Genomic DNA, 23,637 nt, shown 5'->3' with positions numbered 1-23,637 from the left:
TTATTCTGTCCTTGTTTTGAAGTATATTTTCACTGAATATAGAATCTTGGCTTGATATATTTTTCTTTCATCACTTTTTTCCTGTCCCATTCTCCTTTTCTTCCAGTTTCGTGTTAGACTTACTGATATCGTCCAAGAGGTCACTGAGGTGCAGTTTCTTTTTTCTTTTTTTTTTCTTCTGCAGCTGGATCATTTCTGTTTGTCTTCAGGTTCACTGACCCATCACCAGTCTGCTGTTAAGTTCATCCAGTGAATTTTTTATTTCAGATATACTTTTTAGTTCTATTTTCCATTTGTTCCCTTGTTTTATTATCTGCTCATATTACCTGTGTGTTCATTTATTATGACCATATTTTCTCTTAAATCCTTAAACATGTTTTAAAAAGTTTATAGTAGTCTCCTGATTATTCTAAATCTGGGTTACTGTGGGTTTGGTTTCAGTTGACTGCTTTTTCTCTTTAATAGTGGTCACATTTCCCCGTTTCATTACGGATCTAGTAAGTTTGACTCGTATACTGTACATTTTGGGAGATAAGGTGTAAAGACTGAATTCTGTTGTCTTCCTCTGAAAGAATATTGACTTTTGATATTAATGGTACTTAACTTAGCTGGGCTCCAAACTTTGTCTCCTGTGTTGGGCAGCAGCTGAAATTGCCTGTTTCTTTCAACCCTGTATCTTTTCAGGAACTGCAAGGAGAATGTTATGGTTAGATTGGAGTAAGGAAGGGGTAGAGTACTAAAAGGTGAAGTCAGAGAGGTGACCTTTGTTGAGAGCCATTTTGGTAGAGTGCTGGAAGTAAAAGCCTGATTAGAGTGGGCATAAGAGATAATGGCAGGAAAAAAATTTGATACAAGGAGTTTAAGCACAGGGGTTGGCAGTTAATAAGTATTTTATTTAGGCTTTATGGATCACATATAGTTTTTGGTGCTGCTGTTTTTCTTCTTGTTCTTCTCATTCTTTCTTTTCCCCTTTTGTCTTCATAATCCTTTAAAAGTGTAAAACCCATTCTTATCTTACAGGCCATTTGAAAAACAGGCACAGGTTGGACTCGTTTGCTCACACTTTTAATCCTGGCATTTTGAGAGGCTGAGGCAGGTGAATTACTTGAGGTCAGGAGTTCGAGACCAGCCTGGCAAAAACATGGCAAACCCTATCTCTACTAAAACTACAAAAATTAGCTGGGTATTGTGGTGCATACCTGTATTCCCAGCTGCTCTGAAGGCTGAGGCATGAGAATCGCTTGAACCTGGGAGGTGGAGGTTGAAGTGAGATGAGATCATGCCACCACTGCACTCTAGTCTGGGTGTAAGAGCGAGACTCTGTCTCAAAAAGAAATAAAAATAAAAACAGGCACAGGCCAAATTTGGCCATAGTTTGCTTACTGCTCTGTTTCTTTTTTTCCCCAGAAACCGTTGTTCTGAGACTCCTCTTTTAATTAGACAGATCTTCAAGGAGTTGCTGTGTAGTGGAGAGTAAGGAGGAGATAGGAGTTAAAAGATTTTTTTCCCTCTTTGTTAAGGTGAGGAAATAAACAGTTTTAGCAAGTTGGCAAGATTTAGCCAATAGAAAGGTAAGGGGGAGGCAGGTTTATAATGTAGGGGAGACAGAATTGCTGGAACAATATTTTTGAGTAGAAGAGAGGGGATGGGATATGGGGCCCAAGTGATGGGGTTAGCTAGGAACAAGGATAGTTAATTTTTGATAATTTTTAAATAATTTAAAATATTTTTGAGGTTTCCTTTTTCTTTATGTAGTGCATAGTATGGATGTAGACCCAATAACTTTGATGGGGCAGTTTTAATTCCCAAATATTCTTTTTTAAAGAACAGTTTGAATTCATGGTGAACATAAATTGAAATACTTTCATTAAGTAACAAAGTTAAAATGTGTCTTTTCCCTAAATGAAAGACCATTTGATTATTTGATACTTTATTGTATCTGTCTTGAAATTGAAGTCATTTTCTCTTTTTCCCTTCAAAGTATTGTGTATGGATGCAAAGATCAATTTTGACTCTAATTCAGCCTATCGCCAAAAGAAAATCTTTGATCTACAGGACTGGACCCAGGAAGATGAAAGGGACAAAGACGCTGCTCAGGCAAATCTCAACTACATTGGCCTCGATGGAAATATAGGCTGCCTAGGTACCATGTGTTTTTATGTTAGAATTGGATTCACTAAGTTTAATTTGGATTTACTAAGTTTAATTTATTTTCTCTATGTTTGTTGCTTATACAAATCATTTTCCCCTATATAGTAAATGGTGCTGGTTTGGCTATGGCCACAATGGATATAATAAAACTTCATGGAGGGACTCCAGCCAACTTCCTTGATGTTGGTGGTGGTGCTACAGTCCATCAAGTAACAGAAGCATTTAAGCTTATCACTTCAGATAAAAAGGTAAGGGCAGGGCTTGATATATTTTTATATCATGTAAATATATGAAAACATAAAAATGTATATTTTTATATTTTAGAATTCATATATATGTCTTATATGTATTTTGAGTCTTTTTTTGCTATCATATCTTTTTTGCAATTCTTCTGAACACTCATTTTAATGTTTGTGTAATCTGTCATTATAGATGTGCCATAATTTAGAACTACGTGTTTATTAATGATTATCAAAGTACAAGGGATGTGAAGTATCATAATTCAAAAGACATATATATTATTAATCACTAGATATTTGTTAAGGAGTGTATCTATTGTGTGGCCAATGTAAGGCTTACAAAAAGATAATAATCTCTGTGGAACTATTCTTACTGGATTTAGACCGAGAATTCTTTATTGATAGGGATCATATCTTACTAATTCTTGCTTCTCCTAGTGTCTGGTATAATGCCTAGTACATATGTAGGTCATTAATCAATATTTATTATTGATGATGATGCTGACAATGTATATTTTTATTTGTAGTGTTAGACCGTAGAATTGTTTAAAATATAAATTTACTTCACTGCCTTTCCCTTTGAGCCTACAGCCTTATTTTCCATATTTATTAATTTTGCAAAGAGGATTAAACTAAAATGAGATGTAAAATGTGCATTATTTCCCTTGTTTAGTAATTACTAAAACAAGTAAACATTTTTTTTTTTTTTTGAGACGGAGTCTCGCTGTGTCTCCCAGGCTGGAGTGCAGTGGCGTGATCTCGGCTCACTGCAAGCTCCGCCTCCCGGGTTCACGCCATTCTCCCGCCTCAGCCTCCCAAGTAGCTGAGACTACAGGCGCCCGCCACCACGCCCGGCTAGTTTTTTGTATTTTTAGTAGAGACGGGGTTTCACCATGTTAGCCAGGATAGTCTCGATCTCCTGACCTCGTGATCCACCCGCCTCGGCCTCCCAAAGTGCTGGGATTACAGGCTTGAGCCACCGCGCCCGGCCACAAGTAAACATTTTATTGGAACTATATTTCTATAGCTTCTTTTGACTTAAACCAGAGAAGCAGAGTATTAAAGACAATCTAATTATATAACTGTTGAGTACTTACTACTAGAATTGAGTACTTACAACTAGAATTAGAATTCTAGTTGTTTATTTTTCTAAGCATGGCTTTTAGGGCCCAGGTGCAAGAATGGAGAAAAGTATATGAAGAGTTGTAGGGGACTGACGTGATGGGCATCAGAGTTGGAAACAGAACGCAGACCCAGGGTGTCAATGTGGATAGCATTGAAGTGACTATATGTTTTGTGATGGTCACTATGCTTGGACTTGGGAATACATGAGTCCTTCTCTTAAGTTACTTATAGTTTTACTGTGGTGATCGACAAAAAGTAGTGCTGTTCTACCACAGAAGAACAGAAGACAGGCAAAAACTGGGAGAATTAGGGTGGCCTTCACTGAGTGGATGATACCTTGAGCTGTCTTGAAAATTAAATGAAGGCAAGAGGAAGAAAATATACAAAGACATGGAATCCAGAGAGGGCCATTATGTTCATGGGGTGATAAGATGCTTATGTGTAAGAATAAGGCATTATTGAGATAAATGATAAGAGATAATGTTGGCAAATTGTGACCACATTTGTGAAGATCCCTATTATCTATAGTTAAGGAGTTTGGATTTTAACTCCCTACCCCAGCACATACACAAATGCATATATCTATCCCGTGCCTTTTTGTTTTTTATTTTAAAGAAAATTTTAAAAGAAGATTAGTAGGGAGTGAAATGAAGAGTAGGGAAACACTGACTGACAGGAGAGATCAATTTCAAAGAGAATTCATTCATTATGAATTCTCTTGTCATGGAAGAGATCCCTGATAAAGGCGATACCAGTAAGAATGAAGAAAAGAAACAAAGAAACCTAATTTAGAGGCATTTCTGAGATAGGGGAGATAGGGTCATTAAATCCTTTTTTTTTTTCTTCTTTTCTGGGAACCCCGTAGAAGGGTTGGTTAAGTTAACGTTAGGACTTTGGTCTGGGGAGAATCATTGGGTGGTGATGCCTTTCATGCTGTCAGAGGCAAAGTCGAAGAATAGGTATTTCTGAATGTCAAGTTTGGATTGTGGTGACTATATCTACTAGACAGTGGGTTGAAAAGATTGTGTTGTACTTCCTATAGTGGAGAATAAAGTCTTAGGAGTTGGTGAGGTGATCCATGCAAGTGAGATGAGAAACCAAAAACGGAACCTGGCCCCTCCATTCTTGTTGAAGGGTTGAATAGAGAAGGAAAACCCAAATGAAAAACAGAGAACAAATGACAGAGATAGGAGCAGATCGGGAGAGAGTGGTTACATCGAAGGACCAAGGTGAAGAGTTTTGAGAAGTAAGGCATTGGGAAATAATGTCAAATGCTGTAGGACCATTCAGACAGTAAGAACTGAAAGAGGTGAGTATGAACCTTAGTAAGAATAGTAGAAGACATGGGGGCATAGGCCAGATTGTAATGGAATGATTTGACGAGGAATTGAGGGAATAGAGACATCCAGGAGAGATTACTCTTCCAGGATTTTTTTTTTTTTTTTTTTTTTTAAACAAAGGTGTGGAAGGGATGTAGTGCTATCAGTCAAAGGCAGTAGGACTGAGGAGAGTTTTGTGGCGTATGTTTTCTTGCTTGTTTAGAAGATCAAGAAGATGAGCTGTTTCTAGTTGGAAGAAGAGAAGAGATTTGAAAATAGAGTGAATGTAGCTAGAGAGGTGAAGACCTGGAGGAAATGCAATATAATAAATAGATGGAGATAATTATCTGGCCAAGTTAGCTTTGGAAAGGTGGTTACTCCTTTCCTGAGGTGCTACTAGAGAAAGGAAGGTTGTATGCTAAAAGTTAGAGCACTTGCATGGGATAGGAGGCTTATGAAGAGAGTTAGAGATATGAGGCAGACTACTAAGTTGAGGATTGCTGATGAATCATTATGTTATTGCTCTTCAGGTTATGCTAGTGTTTCCAGTTTTGTTTTCAGTTTTTACTTTTTTACTTTTCCTTGAATAAACTATGGCTGGAATCATCCGAAGAGGCATAGTTTGAAGTAGGATGGCAGAATAGGTAGGACAGAATTGAGCATGTAGGTGGCAGTGACATTGAATTGCTCAGCCATATGTTCCAGGCTCTATAGTGAAGAAAGTCAGATCCATTGAGAGCTGATAGAGTTGAAGATTAGAGATTGATTGAGGAACTAGAGGCTTTTAAGAGGAAAAGATAGTGTTTGATAGAGCTAGAGGTAAAAGGCATTAAAGTGAAAGGGGAAGGAGGTTGAGCAGAGAATGAGATTTATACATTTAATATTCTAGAGACACTCATTCTGGCCTAGCCCAGGATTTATCTATGGTAGTAATTTGTTTAAATTGACTACAGGTGAAAGTGGCTTGGTAAAGATCCAAGAACTTTAAGGCTGGAGTGCTAGATGGTGCCCGGTGGTGAATATGGAAACTATCCAGAATGAGGTGAGAGGGAGAGAGATGGGAGATGCCAAAGGCTACTATGAGTTCTAGTCTATATGAATTCCAGAGCTTCATTTCTTGAAGATCTGCTAATAATAGTGGTAAGGTAAAGAATGTATAGTATAGCTCAACCCTTTTCATGTCATGGCATTCACAGAAGATATTTCAATGAGGCCTTGGAGGTAGATGGAGAAGATTGCTTGTAGTCAGAGTCCACTGGCCCTGAAGCTCCTGCTGCCCCAGAGCGTTCCTAGCTGCCCCAGGAATTGAGGGAAACAATGTTTTGGTGTATCTACAACCCATTTTAATCTCACTGTTTGAGAAACCTTGGTGTAGCTGAGTGAACTAAACCTCTTTTTTAAAAGATGAGATTATTTGGAAATGATAGGAGAACACTGATTCAGAACTATCATTGTGATGTTGAAAGAATGCTGACCCAAACAGGTCCTGAGATTTGGATGTGAAATGTAGCCAAGAGAGGGCCATACAGGAGAAGTTGGGTGATTGTTAGGGCCTTGCTTGTGTGAAAAGTTGATTACATTGATGGGGATTGTTTTGCATTGAGCAAGTCTATGCACGTGTACCCCCAGAGGCCAGGGGATCTGAGAGGCCAAAGAAAGAGGCTGGCAAATCCAGTTCTCAGAAAGAAACTAAATTTATATGGAGACTTAGAAACAGAAACTATGGGGTGAGTGGCTGCAAGATGGTGGATCTCCACACTCACCCTCCAGAAAGTATCCTTTATATAGTGAGCTTTTTTTCTTGGTAACACGTGTACAGCTGGTCATGTCTGAGACCCTCTTGTCAAACTTGTGACCCTTGGGGAAGTTGAGTAAGCATCTTTATGAGGAGTCATTTATGCTACAGGCATTTTTTCTTTCTAAGGGTTATCTATGTTACAGGCAGTGTTTCTTGACCTTGCTGTAGAAGGCCTTGCTCTGCAGGAGTCAAACATTGGTCATTATGGCAGTTTTGCTTCAAGATGGTGTTACTCTTGCCATACAACACGCCCCTTTCCTACAGGAATAGATGAGGAAATGATAGGTGATGAATACTAAATTGGAGATCTTGCACGTGAGACTATCTTATAATATGATCTGGGGGTAGTCATGTTGGTGAATGGCCAAGTTTAACAGGAGAAAGTAAATGGAATTAGATGGTCTTGTTCATATGGGATATAGTAGAGAAGGAAATGTGAACTGGGTATTGAAATTACCCAAGGAGGTGGAAATAAGTTCTGGTGGGCAGTGGACTACACAGACTTAAATAAAGAGAGCTAGAAGAGGGTATGGTGGTTTGGTCTGAAAATCTTTCTATCAAATTAATGTTTATCATGAAGCACATATACTAGTATTTTGGGGGGAAAAGAATTTAAATTTCTTTTAAATTTTAATCTATCAGAACACTTTATTCATAGGTACTGGCTATTCTGGTCAACATATTTGGAGGAATCATGCGCTGTGATGTTATTGCACAGGGTATAGTCACGGCACTAAAAGATTTGGAAATTAAAATACCTGTTGTGGTACGGTTACAAGGTGAGTGTAAAAGGTATCTTGCAATTGTTCCTAATTCTTTAAAAGTTCACATTTCCATGGAGCTCGGTTCATTAAAACATAGTTTTTGAATAGCTGTGTCTTTGAAAGCATTATCGATACGAAATTTAAAACTATAGTTTTAAAAAAATGTTAACATTGGGGCAAAAATGTTTACACTTTTGCTTGGTATAATTTGATACACATTTTATTTGTTGTGATTTGTCTTGAAGTCTGACTTGCCTGAATTACTAAGCAAGTCAGAATTATTGTAAGGCAAAATATTTTATAAGATAACCTGGGTTTTTACAGTATTTTCTTTGGTTTAGAAGCATTTATGCTAAACAATGGAAGTCTCCTCTGTTGAGGTTTCATTCTTGTACCATGTTTTGGCAAACATTTTAAAATGCTTTTGTGTGTGCATTTAAAACATTTATATTTGCATAAATCATTTACAGGTACACGAGTCGATGATGCTAAGGCACTGATAGCAGGAAGCGGACTTAAAATACTTGCTTGTGATGACTTGGATGAAGCTGCTAGAATGGTAAATGGGCCATGTTAATCTAAGGATAATTTATAAACACAGATTCTAAAACAAAGCTAATTATTCATGTAGCTAATAATTTGTGCTTCAGCTAAATATTATGTGTGTTATGAATGGTTAAAGAAAACGATTATTTATGACTCTTGCTGAAAGATGTTAAGGCAGACTTTATTCAGAGGGACTGTTGCAATAAGCATGGAGACTACTGCAGTGGAGTTTTGCAGTAGGGGAGAAAGATTGGGCCCAACTCCAAATACAACAAGGAAAAGTGGGAATTTATAACCAAGGAAGAGGGTGGGGGCAGTGGATGAAAAGTTACTAAAAGGATGCATTATGGGTAAGGGAGGACCTTGGCTAAACTGACTTAAGCAAGATTCTTGCTAAAATTGGACTATGCAGGGACAAATACAGAAGTCCAAAAGTTAGGACCAAGTTGAGAAGAGAGTTCAGAGTAGCCTTTGGGAGGCTGAGACAGGAGGATTGCTTGAGTCCAGGAGTTTGAGACTAGCCTGGGCAACATAGGGAGACCCTGTCTTCACACACACACACACACACACACACACACACACACACACACACGTATATGTATGTGTGTATCTATCTATGTTCGATAAATATATATTGAAAAAACAAAAGAGTTTGGTCAAGGAGAGAATCTTTGTCAGAACGTCTTATACCTGTGATCATCTTAAACAACGGTCAGCTCCTGCCCAATCTTGTTTCTTGTTTTGTCTGTATTCTTACTTCAACTGTGATTATTTTCAAGCAAATCCCAGACGTTGTATCATTTCTTATATTTCATCATGCATCTATAAAAGATACAGGTATTGATAATGGTGTATTTGTTTTAGGTGGGGTAATGGTATTATGGTTATGTTTTATAAAAAATAATACAGTCTTTGAAATTTCTGAGTCTCTCATATCTTTTGTTTAAGTTCTTTGTTAGGATCAGAATAAGTCTCTGCATTGCAGTTGGTTAATATGTCACTAAGTTTCTTAATCTGTTGGTTTCCCCTTTTAAAAAGAAAAGCATTTTTTGTGGTTTATTTGTTAAAAAATCCAGGTTGATGGTCCTGTTAAGTTTCTCATAGTCTGGATTTTAATGGTTGCATCTTTAGGGTGTCATTCATTTACTGTGAGCTCTGCCTTCTCTATGTTCTCTGCCATCTGTATTTCCTGTAAACCGGGAGTTCAGTCTACAGGCTTGACCGTATTCATATTTGATTTTGGGGAGCAGGGAACAAGAATATTTCATAGTAGGTGTTGTTTAATTTCATCAAAACATATACAATGTTAGAACATTTCTTTTTGTGGTATTACTAGCCATTGACATCATAGCTTAGATCCAATATTTTGTTTGTGTTGCAAAGCGGTGCTATTGTAATTCTGTCATTCTTCACTTATTTTGCATAGGAAAAGTAGGATAATTACCTGATTGTTTGCCTTTATTGACCAATTTTCAAAATAATGTTTGTTCTATTATGTCCAATAAAGGTGACCTAGGCTTTTTGTTTTGTTTTGTTTTGTTTTGTTTTTGTATCTTGTTTACTTTTTGTTTTCAGGGGTGTGTGTGTGTGTGTGTGCACGCGTACACATACATGCACGTGTGTGTTCCACTGGCATACTGTTTTGAACTTCTGACTTAAACATTTGATGTAGTTCAGTTCATATAAGTTGTGATTGATTGAAATTCTCCAACCTTTGGCCTTTGGGAACCTCTCTTCAAGTTAATTTCTGAACTGCATCCTTCTGACACGCCCTCTATCTGGTATGATAAAATGTTTCAGGCTCATCTTTACATTTCTTGAGTCAGAACTTGAATGGGCCAAATGGTATTTAGAGACCACAATTTGGGCCTTAAGAGTATTCATAGATACTGGGTTGATTATTGTTTCTGAGCTTTTTAAGTGGCAAGTCTGAGAAAACATGTATTTTTTAAAGAGATGATATTTGAGTTTCATACTGGTATTTTCAATGCAAGTCCAGGAGTATGGCTTTTTATCTTTTTTTTTTTTTGAAATAGAGTCTCGCTCTGTCACCCAGGCTGGAGTGCAGTGGCTGGATCTCAGCTCACTGCAAGCTCCGCCTCCTGGGTTTACGCCATTCTCCTGCCTCAGCCTCCCGAGTAGCTGGGACTACAGGCGCCCGCCACCTCGCTTGGCTAGTTTTTTTGTATTTTTTAGTAGAGATGGGGTTTCACCATATTAGCCAGGATGGTCTTGATCTCCTGACCTCGCGATCCACCTATCTCGGCCTCCCAAAGTGCTGGGATTACAGGCTTGAGCCACCGTGCCCGGCTAGATTTTTTTCTTATCTGACATCTGTTTATGCCTTCTTTCATGCCATACTATCATAATTATTCATTTGGTTTGTCCCTTAGTACAGATATGACAGTTTTATAATAAGAATACCAACAGTCTGATTACTGAAAGCAATTATATCTGCATTTCTTTCTGTCCTTTTGGGTATGTCCCACAACTTACTGGATTTTAAAATTCATGTGAAATAATTCTCTGTGTGTTTTGCCTTGGTTTGATATAGTTTCATTGTTTTTAAAGGGATTGCTTTAAAAAAAAAACCCTTTTGTTTTATATTTTATATTTACATAATTCTGAAGTCGAAAGTATAGAACAAGGTATTATCAGGGAATCTAGCTTTTATATGTTTCCCTCTTTCCTTCTTCCCCAACAGGCAACCTTTTTACCTGTCTTTTTTTTTTTTTTTTAAGAAAGTTTTGGTTTATCTTTCCACTTTTTAAAAACATAAGCTAATTATATGTATATAACTCTATGTATGTGTACAGTAGTCCCCCTTATCTGCAGGGAATGTGTTGCAAGACCCCCAGGGGGTGCCTGAAAGACAGTACCAAACCCTGTTTATACTATGCTTCTTCCTATACATACATACCTTTGATAAAGTTTATGTATTAGACACAGTGACAGATTAACAATAATAAAGTAGAACAGTTATAACAATATACTGTGACAAATGTGAATGTGGTCTCTCAGAATATCTTACTGTTCTCTACTCACCTTTGTGGTGATAATGAGATAATAAAATGCTTACTTGGTGAGATGAAGTGAGGTGAATGATGAAGGCATTGTGACATAGTGTTAGGTTACTACTGACCTAATGGTGTAGCAGAAGGAGAATCATCTGCTTTGGTTCATCCTGGATCATTGAGCCATGATGTTGATAGTTGGATGTCGAGAGCAGATAATGTTGATGACTAATGGAAGAGTAGTTTATACAGCGTGGATACGCTGGGCAAAGAGATGGTTCACATTCTGCTCGGAGCAGGATGGTGCAAGGTTTCATCACACTTCTCAGAGCAACACACAGTTTAAAACTTAATGACTTTATATTTGTGGAATTTCTCGTTTAAAATTTTTGGACCATAGTTGACTGCAGGTAACTGAAACTGTAGAAAGTGAAATTGTGGATAAGGGGAGACTTTGTGTGTGTGTGTCTCCCTTTTCCCACTTTAATGGTAATGTATACTTTGTTTCTTTTACTTAACAATAATGTGTATCAGAGAACACTTCATAGTAGATACAGAGAGATGAGAATTTTTTTTTCCCTATCTTTTTTTTGTGTGTGTGATGGAGTCTCGCTCTGTCTCCCATAATCTCAGCTCACTGCAAGCTCCGCCTCCCGGGTTCACGCCATTCTCCTGCCTCAGCCTCCCGAGTAGCTGGGACTACAGGCACCCACCACCATGCCCGGCTAATTTTTTGTATTTTTAGTAGAGACAGGGTTTCACCGTGTTAGCCAGGATAGTCTCGATCTCCTGACCTCGTGATCCGCCCGCCTCGGCCTCCTAAAGTGCTCGGATTACAGGTGTGAGCCACCGCGCCTGGCTGAGATGAGAGTTTTTTATTGTCTTCCCTTCCATTATGTTTATAGACACTTCATTGAACACTCAAACACTCTTTGGGCTCTATAGCTTAATCAATAGTAGACTCTTGAATTTTTTTTTTTTTTTTGAGACAGTCTTGCTCTGTTTCCTAGGCTAGAGTACAGTGGCATGATCTCAGTTCACTGTAACCTTTGCCTCCTGGGTTCAAGCGGTTCTTGTGTCTCAGCCTCCTGAGTAGCTGGGACTACAGGCGTGTGCCACCATTCCCAGCTAATTTTTTTTTTCTTTTTTTGAGACGGAGTTTCGGTCTTGTTGCCCAGGCTTCAGTGCAGTGGTGCGATCTCGGTTCACTGCAACCTTCATCTCCCAGGTTCAAGCGATTCTCCTGCCTCACCCTCCCAAGTAGCTGGGATTACAGGATGTACCACCATACCTGGCTAATTTTGTATTTTTAATAGAGACCGGGTTTCACCATGTTGGTCAGGCTGGTCTCGAACTCCTGACTTTGTGATCCACCTGCCTTGGCCTCCCCAAGTGCTGGTATTACAGGTATGCGCTACCGCACCTGGCCTTGTATTTTTAGTAGAGAGAGAGTGTTTTGCCATGTTGACCAGGCTAGTCTCGAACTCCTGACCTCATATGATCCACCCACCTTGGCCTTCCAAAGTGCTGGGATTACAAGCATGAGCCCCCACACTTAGCCAGACTCTTGAATTTGCTGAGTTAATGTGATGTCATTTCACAAAAGTAATAAAAGTCTTATGTCCTTCTTTGGGAAAGTACTTACTAGTAAATGAAATTTAACTCCAGTTTAGAGACAGAAGAATTTAAACTTAAATCTGAGTTAAAATTAAAGATTTTAATCAAGGGAATAGTAGGAGAAAATATTTCAGAAAGCCTGTTTTGACTTTGAGATGTGGGATATATTGAAGGGAAGAAAGGAGAGATAGTAGGAGTCCATCTAGTGCAATACTTAGATATGAGAAAAGGTAAAGGTAATAAATAGGTTATAACTTGCCTCTGAAAGTGCACTTTTTTGGAATGAAAGCTTGAATCAAGGAAAGCTTGGAGGACATGGAAAAGAAGGAGAAGAACCAGCCGGACCTTGATCAAATAGGTCGTGAGAGGTAAAAGTGGAACAGTTGATTTAAGTTGTGACTACAGTGTTTTTATTGACTGGGAGATTATAGAAGTCATAACAATAATATTGGATGAGATGATGATGATATTAGCAGTTACTACCATTTATTGAGTATTTATGCGTGCAATGTTAAGCTGTTTTCTTCAAGGATTATCTCATTTTTAATACGAGTTTGGTGATAAAATTTCCATTTTTACAGATGAAAAAACAGGCTAGATAAGTTAACTTATTCAAGGTTATATGTCATAAGCATCAGAGGGGGGATTTGAATCCGAGATATCTAACTTCAAAGCCTTAACTATTTTACTGGGGAAGAGAGAAGCTGGGTTTGTTTTTTTAGTCTTAGACCTGTCTAAATTTGTATGATTTGTGTGGTAACAGGTGGATATTTTTAGACAGATTGTAGAGGGAATTGGAACTCAGGGTAGCAATTATCAACTTACTGACAAAAAGTAAAGTACTAACTACTAGACCCAAACTTCTGTCCCAATATTTTAAGTTAAGATTGTATACGTATTTCAAAACAAAAAATTTTTTTTCCCTTTTTTCTTTTTTTAGACAGAGCAAAACAAATTTTTATTTCGATATGCTTTGAGTTGTGGAGTATCCAACAGAGACACTGTTTCTGTCTTTAAGATAAAATTTAGAATACATGTATATACACACACATTTTATACACACATATATAGTCTGATATAATACATATGTATAATCCTATCAGGTGGTATAACATCTTAATCAGAAAGTATTTAATTGAAGTTTGGGCTATGAAGAGTGTCAGACTTGATTATCTTTTGAGAGTGTCATTTGCTTATAAGAATGTAATGTGATTTATAGTGATGTCAGAATAGCCCAGATGTTTTAAATGGAAAAGATTGAGTGTACATTAATTTTGCACTGCCCTGTAGTTCTGAATTAACCTTTTTGTGAAACTTCTTCATTCTTTTCTTTTAGGTTGTAAAGCTCTCTGAAATAGTGACCTTAGCGAAGCAAGCGCATGTGGATGTGAAATTTCAGTTGCCAATATGATCTGAAAACCCAGTGGATGACTGAAGGTGTTAAATGCGCTATAATCATTAAGAATACTGTGTTCTGTGTTATTGTTCTTTTTCTTTTTAGTGTGTGGAGACTGTAATTGCCATCTAGGCACACAGACATTTAAAAGGATTTGGTCTGCATTCAATTGTACCATTCAGAATGGACTGTTTGTACGAAGCATGTATAATGCAGTTATCTTCTTTTGTTGCAGTCAGTCTTTTTTGCTTCTCCTACAAAACATAACTTGCAATTTGCCAGTTTATTATTGTTGGATACAAAGTTCTTCATTGATAAGAGTCCTATAAATAAGATAAATGTGAAGACAAAGCTTTATTCTTTAGTGTTAAAATACAGTATATTTAATAACTAGCCTCATTAGTAGAGCAGTATATTAAAATTGTTTTATGTAAAAAGTGTTTATCCTCAGCACCAAATACATAAATGTATCAGTCACTATTTATAAACAGAGCTTTCAAACACTCCTCAGAATATTCTTCTAAGTATTTTGATGAAGTAACTTTGTAATTATTTGAACATTGTTTTAATCATTAGGAAACACTGATGAACTGCAAGTCTTCATGATTCTGTCATATTATGAAACACCTGTAGGTGTGTTGCAAATAAAGGCATATTAGCAAGGACTTGCAGACAAAATTAAGAATGTCAATTTAAGTTAATAAAAATCTCCCAATATGATTTGGATTAATGACTTTTGTTTGCTTGTTTTGAAGTTAACACAGTAGAAGTTGATGTGTTCATTATTGCAGTATAGAGGTCTAAGCACCAATTTGTAAATCATACACTTGCCATGATGGTGTGTTTTTTGTTTTGTTTTGTTTTGTTTTGACTCAGGGTCTCACTCTGTCGCCCAAACTGGAGTGCAGTGATATGATCATGCTCACTGCAACCTCTGCCTCCTAGGCTCAAGGGATCCTCTCACCTGAGCCTCCTAAGTAGCAGGGACTACAGGCACTTGCCATGTTTTGTTGTTGTTGTTTGTTTTTTGTTTTTTGGGGGTAGAGACAGGATATCACTATGTTGCTTAGGCTGGTCTCTTACTCCGGGGCTCAAGTAATCCTCCTGCCTTTGCCTCCCAAAATGTTGAGATTACATGTATGAACCACTGCACCCAGCCAGCCATACATATTATAGAGCTACTTATAGATAGATAGTTCACTGGAAGTCTGCTATTTATGTATATGCCATCTAGTATATCCTCTAAAGGAAACGGGAGAGAATTGAATCCAAGATGCCTAACTTCAAAGCCTTTTCTTAACTATTTTACTGGGGAAGAGAGAAGCTGAGTTTGTATTTTGGTCCTGGGCATGTCTAAATTTGTATGATGTTTTTGTGTTTGTTTTTTGAGACGGAGTCTCATTCTTTTGCCCAGGCTGGAGTGCCCTGGCGCGATTTCGGCTCACTGCAAGCCCCGCCTCCTGGGTTCACATCATTCTCTTGCCTCAGCCTCTCAAGTAGCTGGGACTACAGGCGCCTGCCACCACGCCCAGCTAATTTTTTGTGTTTTTAGTGGAGACGGGGTTTCATCTTGTTAGCCAGGATGATCTTGATCTCCTGACCTCGGGATCCGCCCGCTTTGGCCTCCCAAAGTGTGTATGAAGTTTTATATGGTAACAGGTGGATATTTTTAGACAGATTGTAGTCACATTGTTCTTTCTGTCCATATATGTGTATGTGTGTGTGTGTGTATACATATTGACCTTTTGCTCACTGCATAAAACTTGCTAGTTAACTAATGCCGTGGAAGGAAATATTGACCAAGCAGTAGACTATTTAACCATACTGATGGATTTGAGAACTTCTACCTATTGTGATGTTCTTAAAGTGTGATCAGATGTATATACTATGAGAGGCAGCATAACGTAGTGATTATGAGCACAGACTTTGAAAGTAGACTGCTTTGAATCTGGATCCACTACTTACTAGCTATGTGAGGGCTTCTTTTGTTTTTTGTTTTTTTGAGACAGGACCTCAGTCTGTCAACCAGGCTGGAGCGCAGTGGCACAATCATGACTCACTGCAGCTTCAATCTCCTGGGTTCAAGTGATCCTCCTGCCTCAGCCTCCTTTTGTAGCTATGACTACATGTGCATGCCACCATGCCCAGCTAATTTATTTTTTATAGAGATGGGGTCCTGCTACATTGCCTAGGCTGGCATCAAGTAGTCTTTCTGCTTTAGAATAAGTTTTGATGCTCGTGTCCCTCAGATTCCTTAGCTCTTTTCTTATCAGTGAAGTTTAGTAAGGGAAGAGAACAAAAATATGTGAGAGAATTTATATTTAGAAAACATAAAATATGTATTTTTAGCCAAATATATATTGGGTAGTTTACATATATATGACCCAGAGTATCAGAGCCATAAACCATTTAAAATTATAGCCGGGTGCGGTGGCTCATGCCTGTAATCCCGGCACTTTGGGAGGCCAAGGTGGGTGGATCACCTGACGTCAGGAGTTTGAGACCAGCCTGGCCAACATGGTGTAACCCTGTCTCTACTAAAAATACAAAAATTAGCCAGACATGGTGGCGGGCGCCTGTAATCCCAGCTACTCGGGAGGCTGAGACAGGAGAATCGCTTGAACCTGGGAGGCAGACTGAGGTTCAAGTGCGCCAAGATCACGCCACTGCACTCCAGCCTGGGCAACAGAGAGCGAAACTCCATCTTAAAAAAGATAAAATGTGATAAAGTTATAATTAAAAGTCCAGTCATTTAGTTTTTGCTTTTTAAAGATTCATTCCAAAGAATACCAGTCAGTGATTAACTAAGATTGGCATTATTTGTATTATTCGAGGTCTACTTAGGAGTTAAAAACAATGCTTGTTAGAGAGGACACAATACAGATTATTGGTAATACTAGTGTTTTAGTTACCTATTCTTGCATAACATCACCACAAACAGTGAGTTTCAAACATTTCCTATCTCATTTATATCTCATATCTGTGGGTTGGGGATCAGTGTAGCTGGGATTGGTTCTGGTGCTACAGTTATTCAAAGGTGTCACTGAGCCTGGACGACCTACTTCCAAGGTGGCTAACTTGTATGGCTTTTGGCCTGAGGCCTCAGTTTCTCATGTGGACCTATCCACAGGGCTGCTTGTGTCCTTGTGACATGGCAGCTGGATCTTTGCTCCCTGCCCCCTGCCCCCCAAGCCACAGTGCTTTTGTGTTCTAGTCTCATTGTCACTTCTGCTATTTATTAGAAATCAGTCTCTAAATTCAGCCCACAAGGGGAGGGAAATTAAGCTCCACTTTTTGAAGGGAGAACCACCAAAGAATTTATTAACCTTTTTCAAAAGCATCACAATTCGTGCTTGAAGACTGAAAGAACAAACAGTGGATGTTGAGTTAACTCAGTTTAGTAGCTGCTAGGTCAGAGGTGGTACTTGGAATCTGCTAGTTTGGAAGCGTTCTGATGCTTGGAATGCAAAAAGGAGTGCATTGGCTTCAAGTGTTTCTTAAGTGGCTGAAGGGGAAAACTGCAACAAAGTATTAGGTGAGACAAGGAGGAAATATTTCAAGGACAAAGTGATCATTGGTGTCTACTGCAGCTCAGAAGTTAAGTATGGTAAGGACTAAAAAGTAACCAGTGGAATTGAAACTATAACTAGTCTTGGCAAGAATGATTATGGAGAATGTGGAGAATGGAGACATGAAGCAACCAGCTGGTAGCTGCTTATACACCCTCACACCTCCATTTCCTAAAACACATACAACCTTGAGTATTTATGCAGGGCTGATAACTTGCTTCCTTGTGGGCCCTACCCGCTTCATATACCCGCTACCCATACATCTAAGGTATAGTTGAGTAGATCCTAGACTACTGTGGTTTGTACCGAGTACAACCAGTTTTGACTATTAACCTTGCAGTTACAAAGCCTAGACTAAGCCGGCTTGATTCTGGCACTTGGTGGCAGATGCACATGAAGGGGGAAAATAAGCAGGCAAAAACAAAACCAAAAAAAAACCAACTCTCAAAACTCCAGCAGGGCAATGAAGCTGTTAATATTTTGGTGAGTTGTTTCTGTCTGGCAAAGAATTCTATTTAAAGAAGTTGCAAGGCCGGGCGCAGTGGCTCATGCCTGTAATCCCAGCACTTTGGGAGGCCGAGGTGGGCGGATCATGAGGTCAGGAGATTGAGACCATCCTGGTTAACATGGTGAAACCCCGTCTCTACTAAAAATACAAAAAATTAGCTGGGCGTGGTGGCAGGCGCCTGTAGTCCCAGCTACTCGGGACGCTGAGGCAGGAGAATGGCATGAATCCGGGAGGTGGAGGTTGCAGTGAGCTGAGATTGCGCCACTGTACACCAGCCTGGGCGACAGAGCGAGACTCCGTCTCAAAAAAAAAAAAAAAAAGTTGCAAAATGATGGATGTAAATGTTGGATGGTGGTCAAGGGTAGAGTTCTGTAGTTAGTCGTGCTCTTTTGTCCTGTCGATGTAAAGGGTTGAGGAAAGTCCTATGGTAAAATCAATTTTTAGATTTCTATAATTTAACAAGTAGTGGTAAAAGATTTAGAGGTTTGCAGTATAAAATGAGGAAAAAAGTAAGCTGGGCGCAGTGGCTCACGCCTGTAAACCCAGCACTTTGGGAGGCTGAGGCAGGTGGATCACCTGAGGTCAGGAGTTCAAGACCAGCCTGGCCAACATGGTGAAAACCCCATCTCTACTAAAAATACAAAACCCCAGGCGTGGTGGCGGGCGCCTGTGATCCCAGCTACTCTGGAGGCTGAGGCAGGAGGATCGCTTGAACCCAGCAGGTGGAGGTTGCAGTAAGCCAAGATTGTGCCACTGCACTCCAGACTGGGAAACAGACCAAGACTATGGTCTTAAAAAAAAAGAAAAAAAAGGTTGGTAAATACATTTTTGTTTAAATTTAAAGTTTGATTTAAAATCAGGTGAAAGTCAAGGGATAAGATCTTGTTGCTTTCAAAGTTGGTCTTCAAAGTGACAGCCTGAAGCGGAGAACATTGGGAAATGAAGGAGGGAGATCTGTGATGACGTAGAAGAGAAGCAATAATAACCAGCATTCTTGAACGCCAGGATTGGACCCACTGTTGGAGTGCATTTTGGTTTGAGGCTGTGGCAGTCTTTGTTCTCCTTTTCTAGGAGCTCCAACCTTCCTCTTCTATTCGGAAGAAATTTAAGGACCTTAGTTATTCATGACTTTGCCTCCTGTGGATTAAGACTATAGGCAGCTTTTTGTTTCTTCATCTTTTTCTTCACAAGTACCAGCTTCTGTTTTTCATTTCTTTCAGTCTTGTGTGTACATCCTTGTCCTGTGTCTTGCCTGCCTTCCATGGTTAGTGGGAGGTAGCCTTCCCATGCATGCCATCCCAACCTGCCTGTCTTCACCAGGCGTTCTCATTGGTTGTGCAGTCAGCAGGAAGCTCTGACTCAGTAAGCAGCCAATCCCACTGTGAGGACAAATGAGACCAACAGTACTGACCTTCCCAGGGCCCAGTCAGGCAGCTGCCTGTAGGAGTTTGATTTGCCCTCCCCATCACTTCTGTCTCATTCTGTCATTGTAGCCTTCATTCTTTTGGCTTTAGCTTTCAGGTTCCCAGGTGAAGAAGCAAATACATGAGGACTTTTGGACCTCCACAGATATTAATTAATGCTCTAATCCCTGAAACATGTGTATACATTACTTTCCATGGTAAAGGAAATTTGCAGATGTCATTCAGCTGTGGACCTTCAAATATGGGAGCTTATTCTGGATTTCCCTGCAGGCCCAATCTAATCACATGAGCCCTTAAAAGCAGAGAATAATCTACAGCTGGAGGCAATGATTCAATGCCCCATTGCTGCCTCTGAGATGTAGGGTTTGTGTGCAAGGACTGGAGAGAGACCTTTGGCTGAGTGTGGCTGTTAGCTGACAGCAAGCAAGGATGTGGGCGTCTTAGTCCTACAAGTGTAAGGAGCTGGATTTTGCCAGCCATCTGAATGCATTCTGAGGTAGGTTCTTCTCACAGCCTCCTGACGAGAGCACAGCTCACTGACTCCCTGATTTTGGTATTGTGAAATTAAGCAGAGAAACCAGCCAAGCCCATCCAGGTGCTTGACCTACAGAACTGTGAGATAGTAAGTTTGTGTTGTTTTAGACTGTGAAATTGCTGCTAATTTGTGATGGCAGAGATAGGAAATTTAATACACTACCATATTTACGCCTCTGTGCATAAGTTATAATAAGCCAGCTCTTAGAGGAAAGATGAGTTTAAAAATAAGGGCCATTTTTTAAAAATTGGAAATTAAAATTCTATAATGGACTGATTCTTTTATAAAAAACAATTACTAGAAAAGTGAAATTTTCAAAAAGCATAGAAAAGCCTCATTTCTTTTATTCATTTATTTTTGGTTTTACAGGATAAAATGGCTCTTTCAAAGTGCTAAGCCTCAATTCTTTTATTCATTTATTTTTGATTCTACAGGATAAAATTGCTCTTTCAAACTGCTATAAAAGTTTCTAAATACTTTTAAATATCTGTTTATCGCTTGCAGATTTGTGATCTGTTTATGGACTGGCATCAGTCCACAGATAACATTTTGAGTAGGTAGGACTGAAAAAAACTCCATCACATCCAGTTTATAAACACAAATTGGAAGTAGGCTGTAAACAAATATCTAGGGATAAGAGACTCAACATTGAATAGTTGTGGTTAACATTATGGTACTCACAGCTATGTAAATCTGTGAAATTGCCATTAACTAAAGAAGTCATGACTGTTGCATGTCCTAGAGTCTAATCAGTGGTAATACAGTAACACAGAAATCACTAAGTTTAGCAAGTTGGGAGAAGTATTGAAACGGCCAGGAGTGGCCTAAGCTTCCTGGTTCATTTGTTGCCAGTTGTATTAGTCCATTTTCACACTGCTAATAAAGACATACCTGAGACTGGGTAATTTATACAGGAAAGAGTTTTAATGGACTCACAGTTCCACATGGCTGGGGAGACCTCAAAATCATGGTGGAAGGCAAGAAGGAGCAAGTCATGTCTTACATGGATGGCAGCAAGCAGAGAGCTTGTGCAGGGAAACTCCCCCTTATAAAACCAGTGGCTCACGAGCTGTAATCCTAGCACTTTGGGAGGCCGACGCGGGCAGATCACCTGATGTCAGGAGCTCAAGACCAGCCTGGCCAACATGGCGAAACTCTGTCTCTACTAAAAAAAAAAAATACAAAAATTAGCCAGGCATGGTGGTGTGTGCCTGTAATCCCAGCTACTCTGGAGGCTGAGGTAGGAGAATTGCTTGAACCCCGGAGGTGGAGGTTGCACTGAGCCAAGATTGCACCACTGCACTCCAGCCTGGTGACAGAGCGAGACTGCATCTCAAAAAAAAAAAAAAAAAAACAAAACCAAAAACCATCAGCTCTCACAAGACTTATTCACTATCATGAGAACAGCACAGGAAAGACCCAGCTCCATGATTCAATTACCTCCCACCAGGTTCCTCTCACAGCACATGGAAATTGTGGGAACTATAATTCAAGATGAGATTTGGGTGGGAACACAGTCAAACCATATCACCAATGAAACACTAACATCTATTAATGTCTTCAATAGGAGTTGATTGACCACCAGTTGAGACCCTGCAGTTCATCAGTTGAGAGTGACAATTCCAGAGTGACCAGCTGAGCATGTAATAAGAAGGAAACTGGAGAAGAACCTCAACTACTTTACGATTATTCCTATGATTTGTTCTTAAAGCAGAGAAGCCTCTTTTTGTTTTTGATATCCTTGTTTGATGAAACTAGCATCATTCTAGAAAAAAGATCTTTGTTTTAGTAAAAATGACACATACTCATTGAAAAAATAAACCCCTTCAAAACTGGAATGATACAAAAAAGTGCAGACAAGTAAAAATCACCTGCAATGCCAGAACCCAGAAATAACTAATGTTAACAGTTTTGTAAACAATCTTCTGGTCGTCTCTACATATGAGTATATGTGCATAGATATGAATACACTTTTACGTAAATAGGATCATATACATAATGTTCTATAATTGCATTTCTTCGATCAACTAAGGATCTTTCCATGGCATCAAATATAGGTCTACATAATTTTTAATAGCTGTACATACAAGAGAATGTATATATCATGGTTTATTTAACCTAGTCTTGCATTTATTGACATTTGGTTTATATGTCTTTAACATTATAAATAACAGGCTAACACTCTGGTGCATATGTCTTTCAGCACATGGGTAATTTATCCTTAGGGTAAAAACCTGTAAGTGGAATAGCTGTGTAAAAGCATGAACTGCTTTCTGGAAGGTCTCTTTTGGTTACTCTTCCATTCACAATGCACAATAATATTTCCATACTTGATAACACTGTATTGCTAATTCCAATGGGCAAAAACCATGTCCTGTTTGATGTTGATTAAGCTTTCATCTGTTTACTGGGCATTTGTGGAAGTGTATGTGTGTGTGTGTGTTTGTGTGTGTCAGCGTGTGACTTCCTTTTCGTGTTCTTTGACTGTTTTTCTATTGACTGTTCATTCTTCCTAGTATTAATAACTTTTTGTATATTTGAGATTAACCATTTTTGCCTATTATGTATTTTATATATATGTCATATGTCATTTTAAATATAATGAAATGTATAGTCTTTGAGGTTTCTAGTTTTCATGATATGTTTTGAAAGGCTTAATTGTTTTGTTATAAAGTCTGAACTTGAGTTATGAATGCAAATTTCCCCTCTCAAATGGCTAATCTGTTTCCCAAACACCATTTGCTTATCCCTTAAGGGATTTACTTTTCTCTATTTGATCCATTTCCCACTAATTTTAAAATGTCATCTTTATCATATATTAACTTCCTGTATGTTCTTGTGTGTATAGGAAACTGGCACATACAGGGAGACTATTTAATTTTTACTTAAAGTAGGAGGTAGGAAAGAGATCTGTTGCAACCACGACAGAGAGTGTTGCAGATAAAGCATTGTTTTCTCCTTCACTCATTCACCTGTCAAAGTTATCCCTGTTTATTTGTAGAAAATTTGAACTTTCCATTTTCCTAACATTGAACTTTCAATTGAATGACTCTGATTCTACTAAGGAAAAAAAAAAAAGCTATACTATTTGATTCCAGATGTATGACAGTGTGTGAGCTGATAAGGAAGAACTGGAAACAAATGACAGGTGATTCACTGCTCTGTGTCTGGTGTGCCATGACTCTCTTGAAGGGGGGGCAGTGTTCATCTGAATCTTTTTGACTAATGCTTTTTCTTTCTCTGCGAGGGATGCTGAAGAGGGGCAGCTGAAGGAGCAGTCTTAAGCAAATTGGTCATGGCTTTCTTAAATATTGTGATTTGATTGATATGGACCATTTTTTCAGTCTGTGAGAGACTTTTCATTATGGGCTAACTCATAAAAAACCATAGACTTAATTTGCCCACACTGTTGGTTCTCTTGTGTTGGGTATCATAAGTCAGTGTGAAACCTTTGGTCTTTGTGGAAGCCTTGTGGAGACCACTGAACAGACTTGGAGCCATATCTGACTCCCCTGCCAGCTTTCCTGACATTCAGTGCCTATTATGGCCCCTCTCCATGGCATTCTCGTCTGTGGTTATGTGAAAGGAAAATAAATCACTAAGCCAAGGGAAAAGTCAAACTGGGAGCTATG

General features: G+C 38.9%; 1 protein-coding gene across 9 annotated transcripts in view; it reads left to right on the top strand.

Moving 5' to 3' along the window:
• Positions 1–22,704, top strand: part of SUCLA2 (succinate-CoA ligase ADP-forming subunit beta) — a 70,747-nt gene extending 48,043 nt beyond the window's left edge. For 2 of the 9 annotated variants that reach the window (XM_074022005.1, XM_045377230.3), the window contains 6 exons: positions 1,982–2,143; positions 2,257–2,399; positions 7,291–7,411; positions 7,867–7,955; positions 13,910–14,010; positions 21,573–22,704. In XM_074022005.1, the coding sequence (XP_073878106.1) occupies positions 1,982–2,143; positions 2,257–2,399; positions 7,291–7,411; positions 7,867–7,955; positions 13,910–13,984 (590 nt within the window). In that variant the 3' untranslated portion in view covers positions 13,985–14,010; positions 21,573–22,704. Of the gene's footprint in view, positions 1–106; positions 1,349–1,407; positions 1,521–1,981; positions 2,144–2,256; positions 2,400–4,557; positions 4,829–7,290; positions 7,412–7,866; positions 7,956–12,862; positions 12,942–13,909; positions 14,696–21,572 lie in introns of those variants that run through there. The other 7 variants (XM_074022004.1, XM_045377229.3, XM_015438971.4 and 4 more) reach the window with 6 other exon arrangements.
• Positions 22,705–23,637: the final 933 nt, after the last annotated feature.

This window comes from Macaca fascicularis, chromosome 17 (genome assembly GCF_037993035.2).
Source record: "Macaca fascicularis isolate 582-1 chromosome 17, T2T-MFA8v1.1".
NCBI classification, from domain to species: Eukaryota; Metazoa; Chordata; class Mammalia; order Primates; family Cercopithecidae; genus Macaca; species Macaca fascicularis.
The sequence above is the reverse complement of the archived record's forward strand: the minus strand, read 5'-3'. Positions and strand labels throughout refer to the sequence as shown.